This window comes from Dunckerocampus dactyliophorus, chromosome 1, assembly GCF_027744805.1.
Source record: "Dunckerocampus dactyliophorus isolate RoL2022-P2 chromosome 1, RoL_Ddac_1.1, whole genome shotgun sequence".
NCBI classification, from domain to species: Eukaryota; Metazoa; Chordata; class Actinopteri; order Syngnathiformes; family Syngnathidae; genus Dunckerocampus; species Dunckerocampus dactyliophorus.
Genome location: NC_072819.1, coordinates 50,217,654 through 50,231,393, shown reverse-complemented (window position 1 = coordinate 50,231,393; position 13,740 = coordinate 50,217,654). Strand labels below are relative to the sequence as shown.

The 13,740-nt window shown below is 41.7% G+C and overlaps 1 protein-coding gene across 6 annotated transcripts; it reads right to left on the bottom strand.

Moving 5' to 3' along the window:
• Positions 1–4,981: 4,981 nt before the first annotated feature.
• zgc:110699 (uncharacterized protein LOC325371 homolog) lies at positions 4,982–13,724 on the bottom strand. Of its 6 annotated transcripts, XM_054786707.1 has the most exons (10): positions 13,596–13,724; positions 11,497–11,541; positions 11,241–11,409; positions 11,085–11,158; positions 7,974–8,030; positions 7,829–7,902; positions 7,600–7,738; positions 7,188–7,281; positions 5,677–5,748; positions 4,982–5,460 (listed from the first exon to the last, which is right to left on the bottom strand). In XM_054786707.1, the coding sequence occupies exons 4-10, from the start codon at positions 11,134–11,136 to the stop codon at positions 5,352–5,354; spliced, it is 597 nt and encodes a 198-aa protein (XP_054642682.1). In that variant the 5' UTR covers positions 11,137–11,158; positions 11,241–11,409; positions 11,497–11,541; positions 13,596–13,724; the 3' UTR covers positions 4,982–5,351. The 6 variants fall into 6 exon arrangements, with proteins under 6 accessions (XP_054642682.1, XP_054642630.1, XP_054642652.1 ...); XM_054786655.1 differs by having other exon boundaries at positions 7,600–7,902; XM_054786677.1 differs by lacking the exons at positions 11,241–11,409; positions 11,497–11,541 and having other exon boundaries at positions 7,600–7,902.
• Positions 13,725–13,740: the final 16 nt, after the last annotated feature.

The window sequence follows — 13,740 nt, the reverse complement described above, 5'->3', positions numbered from 1 at the left end:
AGTAGTCCGAGACACCCTGAGATGGCCTACAGCTCCTGTTTGCTTTCTGACAGACAATCACGACAAGAAGGCTGTAATTTATACCAGCAAAATGATCCAGGTCTATTGTTTGTCACAAATAGAAGGCACATTTGTGTGCATCCTTGGCCTGTTACGTTACGCAACCCTCGTGGATTTCTTTCAAAGATGCACTGAAGAGACTCGTTCCCGTACATGTATCTCAAGCCAGGCTTCCACTTGGTTTGCAGACTATCTCACAAACAGAACAGAGTGTGTCCATCTGGCTGGTACCTCGTCATGTTTTCTGAACATCCCCAAAGGAGTACCTCAAGGTTCAATCCAGTTTCATTCACTATTTATATCATAAACTTGCGTGATAACTTATCAAATGCCTTGTGTCACCTTCATGCCGATGAAACGCTCTTCCTCACTTTCCCAGGCTTTAGAATTTGGACAGATGGCTTTTAATATGATTCTGACTCGTTGACAATCTTTGAAACTGGTTGTAAGTGCAGAGAAACCTAAAATGATGGTATTCTCTCATAAACATGACGTTCCAGAGCCTGTGAAGACCATTCAAACTAGCGACGGCAAACAGATAGAGACGGTCCCTCGTCACAAATGTCTTGGCTTTCTGCTTGATCAAGAACCCTCCTTCCAGGCTCACATTGCCAGTCTGGTCCATAAATTGAGGGTGAAACTTGGATTTCACAGTCACAAATCCTGTTTTTCCCTCAGAGCTGGGAAATATCTTGTCTCTGCAACTTTTCTGTCGTTGATTGATTATGGTGATGCTTTGTACATGGATGCCTCGTTAAAATGTCCTCGGGCACTGGACACGTTTATTATCGTGCATTACGATTTGTTACTGGTTGTGGTCGCCTCACTCGCCACTGTCAGCCGTACGCCAAGGCAGAGCGGCCCCCTTTGAGCTCCCGGACGCATGATGATTTATAAGTTTCTTCTTGGATTAGTTCTGTCCTACCTACGCTCTGTGCTTCCACAATTCACCATCTAAAAGGCGCCCAGAGTTAGAACTGAATTTGGGAAAAGAGCTTTTTGCTATGCTGGCCCCACCGCTTGCAACACGATACAGACTGAACTGAAAATGTCAGAACTGATCTCAGTCAAAGACTTCTGATCTATTTTACACACCAGGCAGCGAGATGCTTAACTGACCTAACTGGTTAAAGAAAGAAAGAACAAAGACATTGATGAGATTTTGAGGACTGGTGAAATGGGTGTTCCCATCAGTCAGTAAGTTAAGCATGTGAGCAGGTCCTCTCTGGGGTTGGTATGTATAGCTCCAAGCCCCCAAACCTAGCAAACCTATTTTGGACCATGCCTGAGCTTGCCAAGGGAATTGCTGCTCATTGACCAAATCTGTGGCGTTTCAAAAAGGGTTTGTCAAGCTGAAACAGAGCCGTTAGGATCAGTTCTTTTCCTGCAATCCTCCACTATTCTTACATAATACGCTCATGTTACTCCACAGCCGACTTCCTGTACTTTATTGTCTCACGGGTCATTTCTTCTCCTTCCAGCTCCTATATCATCGTACAATGTTGACAAATCTCAAGGGACTGGAAACTTGTCCGTTTTGAGGACTGTATGTTTGTATCTGTATTATAAAGATCTACAACAGGGGAGTCCAGGGCCGCCCCCTGCATGCGCTCTGCAATCCACAGGGGGCTACATTTTGCGCAGGGGACATAGAACACCAAGTCAGCCTGAGGCAGGAGAGGACAAAAAAAGACAAGTTATCTGACACTGCCTGTTCACCTGTCGGTCCTTGGTGGTGTAATGGTACAGCTGCTACCTCGTAAGGCAGAGGGTGGACAGTTTTTCTTAAAATTCTGCTAAAAATGATGTATTTGAACATTTGTTTTAAGCCCAAAAACATGTCCATCCATCCATCCATCCATTTTCTTCCGCTTATGCGGCTCTAGTCTCAGCAGGGAAGCCCAGACTTTCCGGTCCCTGGCCACCTCTTCCAGTTCCACTGGGAGGACACCAGGCCAGCTGTGAGACATAATCCCTCCAGCGTGTCCTAGGTCTGTCCCGGGGGCCTTCTCCCGGCTGGAACACCTGCAACACCTCACCAGGGACCAGATGCCCGAGCCCCCTCAACTGGCGCCTCTCGATGAGCCCCTCCCGGATGACCGAGGTCCTCACCCTAGCTAAAACATCTATTTAAATATGTGTCCTAAACCTGAATCTGAGTTAGCCAAAACACGTGTCTAACTAAATTCAAGTTCAAGACACATATCTTTTCATGGGTCAGTTAGGTCGTCCAAATGTGGTGACCCCGATGTGATTTTTTTTTTTTTTTTTAAATTGAGCCCAGAATTCCTGGCGGCGCCCCTCCTTCATGATACAGTCATTTTCTGTAAATAGAATATTATTATCGGTGACAAAACAAGTTAGTGTCATATCTAATGATGTACAGTATGTCTTTAACAATGAATACACTGTAGTTTTACAATATGCCCAAGGCCATTAAAAACAAGCTGCGGCCCGAAAAGGCTTTGGACACCCCTGATCAAAGAGCTCTCATAAGCAGACGTGAGATTGTACGTCGCGACATGTGATATTGGTATCATTCACTGCATGGGTGTCCAAAGTGCGGCCCGGGGGCCATTTGCAGCTTGCGACTGTGTTTTTTTCGGCCCGCAGCACACTCTAAAAATGCAATTTAACAAGGAAACAGTAGCAGCAAAAATGGGAAAATCAATGAAAATGAAATGAAATAATGAAAATATTAGGAGAAGAAAATATATAAGAAGAAAGAATAAATATTCTGAAAAGTTGATACAAAAAAAATCACCGGCAGAAATGGAAAACAGCAGACATTTAACCAGAATAAAGTCAAAATATTGAGAGAAAAAAAGTTTTCTAATGAGAAAATTGTTGTAATTTTACGAGAATAAACTGGTAATATTTCCATTTTTCCATTTCCATTTTCCATTTCCATAAAATATTATGGGAATAAAGTTAGAATTACGAGAAGAATTAACTGGAAAATGAAAAAAACAGCACAAATGAAAAAAACAGCTGTAATTTTAGGGGAATAAAGCCAAAATATTAAGGAAAAAAGTCATAATCGAATGACTCACAAAAGCCGCAATTTTACAACAATAAACTCGTATTGCTACGGAAAATTACGTCATTTTTAGTAGCATTTCACCTATATAACAAAGGTGAAATGAGCTACATGTAGCTTCTCTGCGTGTTGTTTTTTACTGCAAGGATGGATGGATTGATGTCAACGTTCCTGATTGGCTGGTACTTCCTGATTTATGATCAGGAAGTTAGTGATTGGCTGTGTACGTATGACTCATCGTCTGTTCTAAGCCAAAAGAGTATGAGTTTTGACCTGTGTCTCCTAGGTGACCGCCGTGACCGTCATTCGTTCCCCAGCTACTAAGAGGCACACTCATGCTGGTGAATATCGATTTATGCTAAAACTTACATGAGTTTTATATTTATTTGAGTGTGTTTTGCTTTGGTGAGGCTGTCTTTCTCCCTCCACATTTCCTCTGACCTTTTGAGCCGGCTAGCGATTTGCTGGTGGTCCTCGTTCCTCACCGCAAATAAGCGGTTTCCCTCCCAGTTTGTAGTGCCTTTCATGTTCTGTCTCTTTTCTTTTCCTTCCACTGATCACAAAGAAGTGGAGGGAGGTTACGGCTGGTGGCGAGGAAGACTGTAATCACAGCCCTGCCGAATGATTGCATTGTGATTACACTGTGATCAACTTAACGGCAGGCACGCGGTGTCAAATTAGCATTGTGTAGCGAAAGAAATGCAAAAATGTCAGGCGAGTGGCTTTTAATAGCAGAACACACCGCCATCTACTGGGGGTGGCCCGCTACTGCGAGCTAAAGCAAGTATGCCATTTCATCGTCTTTCCGCCCCACTTGGTAGGCGACACTGCAAATTGTGGTATCGTTTTGATACCAGATTGTACCAGTATTGCCTGCACCCATACTTTGTACTTGAAATGTTTCCAGATCATTTAATAATTTTGTACAATAACTAGGGCTGGCAACCGATTAAAAATGTTTAATTGAGATTAATCACATTTTGTCCATAGTTAGCAAGTGAAAAATTGTTATTTTCTATAATAAGTAGGGAAGTAAATCTCTTTGCGGTAAACGATTTGCTAGGCAACTGTAACAATAACTACATCAAATTTTATGTAAAGGGATATACATTTTGGAAATACGGGCCATTATTTTGTTCCAAAATAGTATACAGTTTTTGAATGTTTGTTTGAGAAGCACTGCTCTCTGCCCAGGGGCCAGATTCTGGCCGCCATCTTGTTTTATGTGGCCTGCAAAAGCCTGGAAATAATGCATGTCAAAAAGACACTTAAAAATAGTTCTAAAAATATATATTTTATTATTATGTTTTTGTTACAAATTCAAATTATAAATAAAAATGTATTATTTATTTTGTTTATTTTATATATATAATTATATTAGAGTATACAAAAAGTAATAATTTAAAAAAATAATTAAAATGACACTGCAAAAAGTATTTGTTGTGTCAGTTTTGACCAAAATTTTGTTGTTGAGTTTTTTGTTGTTGTCAGACACCATTTTAAATGAATTATGCAATACTTTTGTGCGGCAGTGCCTCGCCTCGCCACGCCACCCTTCAAATTCTGTGGTTTCACTCTGTCATGCTTTTCCAAACATATATGAATGAATAAGTCATGCTGTTTTGTGGTTGAAAATGGACCATTATTAGTAAAATGTGCATGTGTATGCATAAATAAAGCTTTTTCAAGCATAAACATGGCTAAATGGAGTTAAAATACAAACGTAAGGCATTCAGAAGATGCGTTCAAAGACGTGATGATATGTAGTATTGTGCACTGGTCACTAGGTGTCAGTAATGTTCGCTGAGACACACTTGATTTTCCACACTTGATTGCAGCAACAACGGGCTTTTATTGCAGCTTTGAATGATCTCACAGCAGGTATGATGATCCCCAATACTAGCAAGCTAAAAACTCACTTCCTGTCCGCCCCTCAGTCAGCTCCCCTTGCACCGGAACACACAAGCACATGCCTTATTTATGTCTTAAATGTCTTATTTTATCTTATTATGTCTACCATATGAGGTAATACTAGTGTAAAGGCGACTATAGGGGTGTTATTTCATGTCTAGAGGGCTCTAATAATGCTAAAACCATATTTAGAAAGTCATAAACAGGTTTTCTATGCTCTTACTATGAAAATATTCCGTTTATAAATAAGGAATCCAGCAAAATCAGTGGTTTTCATGTTTTAATATCGCCAAGTGCACACTGCACAACGCTCATCAACACGGTGATGAGTGTGTTGAGGTCACCACTGCATGGTTTTAGAGCGGGTCAGCTTCTTGGTTAGAGCGTGACGCATGGTCAGCATGTAGGAACGGCGGTCGGGCAGAGGCCGCTGCTGATCCAACACCCGCCTGTCACACATGAGAGGTGAGACAATGCCGGCCATGAGCGGTGACACACACACACACAACTTCCTGTGCACAGAAGGACACACATAACTGGCTGTAAATGTGTACCTACAGGGGCTGTGGTGTGTTTTATAGCCCGGTGCAGGTCTACGGCGAAGCAAATGGTATACAGAGATAGGTGTGTGGCTGCTGTGTGTTGAAAGTGTGTCTGAAACTAACCTGATGAGCTGAAACACGGCTGCTTCTACAGCTAACACAGTGTCGGCCACTGACAGTTCCCTGAAACCACTCCTTCACACTCACACCCACGCACACACACACACACACACACACACCGGTATGTATATAAGGTGGTGTGAAATATTGTTTGCCCCCTTCCTGATTTCTTATTTTTTTTGCATGTTTGTCACTTAAATGTTTCAGATCATCAAACAAATGTAAATATTAGTCAATGACAACACAACTCAACACAAAATGCAATTTTTAGCTGAAACATTTTATTATTAAGGGAGAAATAAATACAAACCTACATGGCCCTGTGTGAAAAAGTGATTGCCCCCCTGTTAAAACATAACATAACTGAGATTAATCGAGATCTATGAGTGTGGAAAAGGTTATGAAGCCATTTCTAAAGCTTTGGGACTCCAGCCAACCACAGTGAGAGCCAATATCCAGAAATTATGAAAACGTGGAACAGTGGTGAACCTTCCCAGGAGTGGCCCGCCAACCAAAATGACCCCAAGAGCGCAGCGAAGAGTCATCCAGGGGGTCACAAAACACCCCACAACAACATCCAAAGAACTGCAGGCCTCACTTGCCTCAGTTAAGGTCAGTGTTCATGACTCCACCATAAGAAAGACACTGGGCAAAAAAGGCCTGCATGGCAGAGTTCCAAGACCAAAACCACTGCTGAACAAAAACAACATTAAGGCTCATCTTAATTTTTCCAGGAAATGTCTTGATGATCCCCAAGACCTTTGAGAAAATACTCTGTTGAACTTTTTGGAAGGTGTGTGTCCCATTACATCTGGCGTTTCAGAAAAAGAACGTCATAGCAACAGTCAAATATGGTGGTGGTAGTGTGATGGTCTTCAGGACCTGGAAGACTTGCTGTGATAAATGGAAGCATGAATTCTGCTGAAGGAGAATGTCCGGCCATCTGTTGGTGACCTCAAGCTGAAAGCAACTTGGGTTCTGCAGCAGGACAATGATCCAAAACACACCAGCAAGTCCACCTCTGAATGGATGAAGACTTTGGAGTGGTCTAGTCCAAGTCCTGACCTGAATCCTATTGAGATGCTGTGGCATGACCTTAAAAAGGAAAAGCCTCCAATGTGGCTGAATGACAACAATTCTGCTAAATTCCTCCCCAGCGCTGGAAGGGACTCATTGCAAGTTATCACAAACGCTTGATTGCAGTTGTTGCTGCTAAGGGGGGCCCAACCACTTATTAGCTTTAGGGGGCCATCACTTTTCCACACAGGGACATGTAGCTTTGGATTTTTTTTCTTCCTTAATAAAAAAAAGTTTGATTTAAAAATGACATTTTGTGTTGAGTTGTGTTGTCATTGATTAATATTTACATTTGTTTGATGATCTGAAACATTTAAGTGGGACAAACATGCAAAAAAAAAAAAAGGAAATCAGGAAGGGGGCAAACATTTTTTCCACACCACTGTGTGTATTCTTGTATAAACACATACAGTACATACAGTAACGTACATACATACCTTAAATCATTGGCCAGTCTCTGTCCTTCCTCTGTTGTCACCTCCCTGCCACTTTCCAAGTCTGCTTTATTGGCTACAATAACTGTAGGGACGACTGACACACACATGCACGCACGCAGTTACTTACCGGATGAAGACGTATAAGCCTTGTTTGAGAATTTAATGATTAACATCACATGCTACTGTGTAAACACTTATGTCTCCACACCATTGTGAGCATCTGGTGTGTGTGTGTGTGTGTGTGCCAAGGTGACAAAAGGCAGGCGTCTGAGTGAGTTAGACCAGAGCAAACACACGGAGCACATCACATGGTGCTGGTTCAGGCGTTTTAGCGAGTAAACAGGCTTTAAACTGGTGATGCTGTCAAATATGGGTGATGTCTCCCATCATAGTGAGCAAACACCTTTCTTACCCAGACTCTGTTTGGTTTGGTCAATGAGTCTCTTGAGATGCTGGACCTCCAGGAAGCTGTGGCGGTGCGTGATGGTGTAGAGCAGCAGGAAGCCATCAGCCCAGCGGATGTAGGCCTCCAGCGAAGACGCACAGCTCTCCTGTCGCGCACAACCCCACCGACGCGTCACCAAGCCGCTCGCAACGAGGTTTGTGGGCTCACGGGGGAGTAGCGCGACGCCGAATGTTACCTTACAAGCTGTATCCAAGATCTCCAAGTCCACAGCTTCCTGGTCCACAAGTCGGCAGCATCTGTAGGTCGTCTCTGTGATGGAACGCGTCATGACATAAGAGGAAGGCTTACGTGCTGTGAGATACCTTCTGCCACCGTCTTACCCTTCTTGTTGTCATATTCGCCAATGAAGCGCTTGGTCATGAAGCGGACGCACAAGGCTGTGGAAACAGAAGAGTAGAACACGCTAGTGGCTGGTGTTGGAAGTAACGGCGTTAAAAGTAATCTAATGAATTGCTTATTAACTCTCATTCAATCACATTTTTCTAAAGACAACCCCTTCAGTACCCGACGTTTTAGACCATTTGGACTGATCTTTCAAGGGACACAGAATATTGTGTTGCGTGGTTATATAAACATGGAACCTACCAAAAGAAAGATCGGACTCTCCTCTTTCATCCAAAAAATAAAGTTGGTTTCTACCTTGTTCCGTTCTTTAGTAATCAGTAGTACAACATTTGTATTTGTACTTTATTTATCCCACAGCGGGGAAATTCACTTGTTACAGCAGCAAGCAAGATACGCAAGTAAAGAATACAGTGTAAAGAACATAGGTAAGTTTCAGGAAAATATCAGTAACTGACTAAAAATACATTTCAAGCATAACTTTCACTTTGACACCAATAGTTTTTTGCTGTTGTGACAGCTCAAATAATAATAAAATAACTTATTTACAAATATAACACCACAATCTATTTATCATGTGCCACCTTGTGTCCGTTTTTATGGCTTAAAAGTGCTCTGAAGTGAAATGCATTAGTGCGGAGTTGCGTCATCACCTCTTTTTGCCTCTAGCGCAAAAAGAAAAACATGTAAGAGACATATGAAAACGTTGAGATCGGGCGTGTGGGATCATAAAAACGTATAAATACGTCTTTGGTATTGAATGAGTTCATTAGGTAGCGATAATCTCATCCGATTCAAACCAATCCAACGCCAAAATGTTCAGCTCATTCAGGAGACGTTGGCTATGTATCGGGACCTTTCAAAAAATCCCCGCATTTGCTGTTATTTGGTATTTTCTGTGACACTTTTTACCACTGAACATGAATGTACAAATTAAATGGCGTCCCCTGATGGTGGAAAATAATAGGGTGGCATGGCTCAGGTGGTAGAACGGTTGCCTCCCAATCCGATGGTTGCTAGTTTGATGCTCAGTCCATAATCCGTATTGTCTGCTGTTATTAAAGAAACTAGCGTAAGGTGAATAGACTTTCATGCATGTGTGCTATCTTTCAGTTTCATTTCAATTTTCAGGTAATTTGGAGCTGTTAATACACGGAAATATACAGTGGTGTGAAAAAGTGTTTGCCCCCTTCCTGATGTCTTTTTTTGCATGTTTGTCCCACTTCAATGTTTCAGATCATCAAACAAATGTAAATATTAGTCAATGACAACACAACTCAACACAAAATGCACTTTTTAAATGAAACTTTTTATTATTAAGGGAGAAAAAAAATCCAAAGCTACATGTCCCTGTGTGAAAAAGTGATTGCCCCCTAAAGCTAATAAGTGGTTGGCCCCCCTTAGCAGCAACAACTGCAATCAAGCGTTTGTGATAACTTGCAATGAGTCTCTTCCAGCGCTGGGGAGGAATTTAGCAGAATTGTTGTCATTCAGCCACATTGGAGGCTTTTCCTTTTTAAGGTCATGCCACAGCATCTCAATAGGATTCAGGTCAGGACTTGGACTAGACCACTCCAAAGTCTTCATCCATTCAGAGGTGGACTTGCTGGTGTGTTTTGGATCATTGTCCTGCTGCAGAACCCAAGTTGCTTTCAGCTTGAGGTCACCAACAGATGGCCGGACATTCTCCTTCAGCAGAATTCATGCTTCCATTTATCACAGCAAGTCTTCCAGGTCCTGAAGACCATCACACTACCACCACCACATTTTACATTTTACTGTTGGTGCGTTACTTTACACACACCTTCCAAAAAGTTAAACTTTTGTCTTGTCAGACCACAGAGTATTTTTCCCAAAGGTCTTGGGTATCATCAAGACAAGAAAATGTTTTTGTTCAGCAGTGGTTTTGGTCTTGGAACTCTCAGGCCGTTTTTGCCCAGTGTCTTTCTTATGGTGGAGTCATGAACACTGACCTTAACTGAGGCAAGTGACGCCTGCAGTTCTTTGGACGTTGTTGTGGGGTCTTTTGTGACCTCTCGGATGAGTTGTGGCTGTGCTCTTAGGGTCATTTTTATCAGCCGGCCACTCCTGGGAAGGTTCACCACTGTTCTTTGTTTTGGCCATTTGTGGATGATGGCTCTCACTGTGGTTGGTTGGAGTCCCAAAGTGTGTTTGTGTGTGTGGGGGGGATCAGTTTTTCACACAAGGCCATGTAGGTTTGGATTTTTTTCCTCCCTTAATAATAAAATGTTTCAGCTAAAAATTGCATTTTGTGTTGAGTTGTGTTGTCATTGACTAATATTTACATTTGTTTGATGATCTGAAACATTTAAGTGGGACAAACATGCAAAAAAAAAAGAAATCAGGAAGGAGGGAAAACACTTTTTCACACCACTGTGTCTATAATCCTGTGTGTCATTTATCTTTCAATAAAATACAGTAAAAATGAGCATATTTCAGACATACAGTAGTTGCAAATAGTGATTAATCATGATTAATTTGAGAACTGGGATTAATCTGATTTAAAATGTTCATGATTTGACAGCCCTGGTTTTAACATAATTATACTGAAGGTGGTATTTTTCTTGGTTTCTGGCACCCTCTGGAGGGCACGCCTCACCTGCCTATATTGCCAAACGGGCCAGCCGGCTCTGCTCATGATGCGTCTCTCAACCGCACCGAGGCCACTGCAAAGCTAAATCCTGATTCTTTTACATGTTTGAAGGTTTCCTCAAAAAAATGTAACCCAATCATCACTTTCCCTGGTTACTATTTACATGAATGAAGGAGTTAAACATTTTGGCAAAGTGGTGACACTGGAACCTTCACAAGAAAGAAAGAATGAACCTCTTCGCAAGTTTAAACAAGCGCTCAAGTGGACGGCTCACAGCAGTGAGAGCACGAAATGACAAACAAGCAGATCTGACAAGAGACGGGAGGAGGTGACGAGCCATGGCGGGGTTCACCGCGAAAGGGTCATCTTCAGAACTTTCAGAGATCCTTATTTAGAAAAACCTCTACCCCAAATCAGATGTGGAAAGACACTGAAATCCACTATTGGTCTGCCAGCCATCATTACACCTGCCTACCTGTTTTTCCTGTGTTTGGACTCCCCAGTACGAGGAGCTTAACTGGAACCATCTCTGTCCTTGCGTCAAGCCTCCTTTGGTCCGGAGCAGGGAGAGAAAAAGCATCAACACCAGCAGAGATGGACAAGACTGCAAAGAACTTGATCTTACGCTGACCTAGAAAATGAAATCAAATACCAAATACGGCTAAGGGGGGGGTGGGGGGGGGAAAAGTCTCTGCTTCCTATGCTGGTGCTCGCTCGCTCACACGCGCTCACTCTTGACTGAAGAAAGAACAAGAGCCAGTAGGGTGGAGGACACAATTCCAGACACCCAGCTTCCCAATCTGGTCACAACAGACACTTACATCAACGTTTTTCTCAAGGCCTTGCAAAGTTAAACCATAATTTACTGAGGCCTGCGATATACTTACACTTTCAACCACTTCTTTTGGCGCTTAAATCACACATTGCTCACACTGTAATTACACAAGCGATGATTTGTTGTTGTTTTTTACGCAGAAAGCGGTGCATCAAGAAATCAGAACCCGAATATCTTCTGTTCTGTATAAATCAGGGCTTCAAAAATGAACAATTGAAGGATGAGGGAGCCGATACATTTTGTAAACGTACGTACTTTCAGAAAGCGCCTTTCTACAAAGAAATTTAAGTTATCCACACACGCACCAATATACTTGGGAAACGGCTAGGCGCCAAAAATTTGAGAAGCTCAAATACATTGTTTTCGGTGCCTAACTGTTTCCCAAGTACTGTATATTACGACGTAGCCTTGACACGTCCAATATGGCGGCGACGTTGACGTACGGCCCAGCCCTCGATGCGGTGTGTCTGCGCAATCCGTTCCAGAAACGCATCAGTTCTACGCATGCACCTAGCAATTTTTTTACGACCGCACTGCTGCGACGTCACGTGGTGTGGTAGTTATTGTTGTTTAAATGTGTGAACATGAATGGTCAATAACCATACTTCATATATGTAATATATTCGGGGGGTTATTTTGTTAGTGATTTTTATTAAAAGCATTCGTTAGCATGCGGATGTTTCTATCGTCTTATGACCACCACCAAGACGGAGCTACGTAAAAAGTTACACAATGCACGTAGGGCAGACGTAAACGTCATACCCGGTTGAAGTAAATAAAATGCAGTTATATTTGATTGTAAACAACCAAAAGCAGAGTGCAATGATGGATTGATGTAGAGATTTCAGCGATTTTTTTTTCAAAACGGAGAAACATATCTTCCTAGCAAATACAATACAAATACAGCAAATACAGCTTACGTCTGTATTTTTTCAGTGGCGAAAAAAACTTAATATGGAAGCAGGAAAAAAGGGCATGTAAATTATCTACTTGCACCATGGATATGATATTTAAAAAGAAAAAAAGATCGCTGATGTTGTAATTTTGCAAATCTTCACGTTTGCATGTGTGTGTGTGGTCGACGGATGCCGTATATTACGCGACTAACGTGACTGCAAAAAAAAAAAAATAGGCAGACCGGATAAGACGCGTTCATACGCGTAAAACCGATTGCGTGTCCGGGACGTATTTCGCAGTGCTTTCTGTCCGTGGTGTGGAATTATTTCCAAGTTTTTCCTTTGGATTGTCTATTTGTGTAAGCGAGTGTATTAAAAAGATGTCCGCTGACTTGGTGGAAGCGAAACACGTTGAAAGAACGGCAGCCGTGAAGCTTGGGAGACACTTTTTTTTTTATCATCACGGAGGTGCTAGCTTCGCCTCAACACAACACCGTCGTTGGTCAAGAGCCCAAAGACAAAACAGCACACTTCCGGCCTTCACAATAAAAACGCTGAGCGTTTGTCAGACGGCATATAAAAAATGAAGGTCTACAAAAACAGTTTAAATTTCCAACGAAAGCGCTGGTTATTCCAGGAGGAAGTAAGGCGTCTTCCTGTAATTGGTCATTTTTTAAAGTGACTTTTTGGTGAGGCAAAATGTTTAAAATAAATACGGCACTTTTTCTATTACGTGTATTGCACATTGCCACGTTTGTCTTTTGTATAGTGTTTATTTGTTAAATTCATCACGGTAAAAGAAGCATAATGTGTTCATTACACAAGATCAGTCTGTGGGAAGAGCTGCTGCCAATATCGTATCGGTCGGTGTCGGTAATTAAGTGCTGGACAATATCGTTATATCGGTAAAAAAAACGATATCAAGCATCCACATTTTAACTTTGCTGAAAGGTGGCAAATCAAAATTGTGAAATATATAAAAATATATCTCATTATTGATGGTTTTATTTTTAGAATACTGTGGTACTTGGCTTTTCATGATTAATTTGCTCCAAAACCAAAAAGTACAAAAACCAAAGCAATTTTCCCCACAGGAAATAATGTAAAATCCAATTAATCTGTTGCAGCCACCCAAAAATAATGACAAAAACACACATTATAGAAAATAAATCCAATTTTACATGCAGAAAATGTGAACTGATAATAAATGATGAATGAAATGGATAAAAGGAACATTTTAACATAATCTTTTTACCTTTATTGAAGATTTGTTGGTGAGGAGGGAGAAGCCATCTTCCTACTTTTTTCTTGAACTCAAGTCTTTCTCACCTTCTTTAGCAAATTGTCGGCAATTACAACTTTCTTTGGCCCCATGGCTGTAAATCACAAAAGCTGAGACA

Coding starts and splice junctions, on each gene's coding strand:
- zgc:110699 (XM_054786655.1), bottom strand. CDS start 11,136: ATGGTTCCAGTTAAGCTCCTCGTACTGGGGAGTCCAAACACAGGAAAA. Junction 7,903..7,973: donor CGAATATGACAACAAGAAGG/GTAAGACGGTGG, acceptor GTTCCATCACAG/AGACGACCTACAGATGCTGC. Junction 5,749..7,187: donor AGACTGGCCAATGATTTAAG/GTATGTATGTAC, acceptor GTGAGTGTGAAG/GAGTGGTTTCAGGGAACTGT.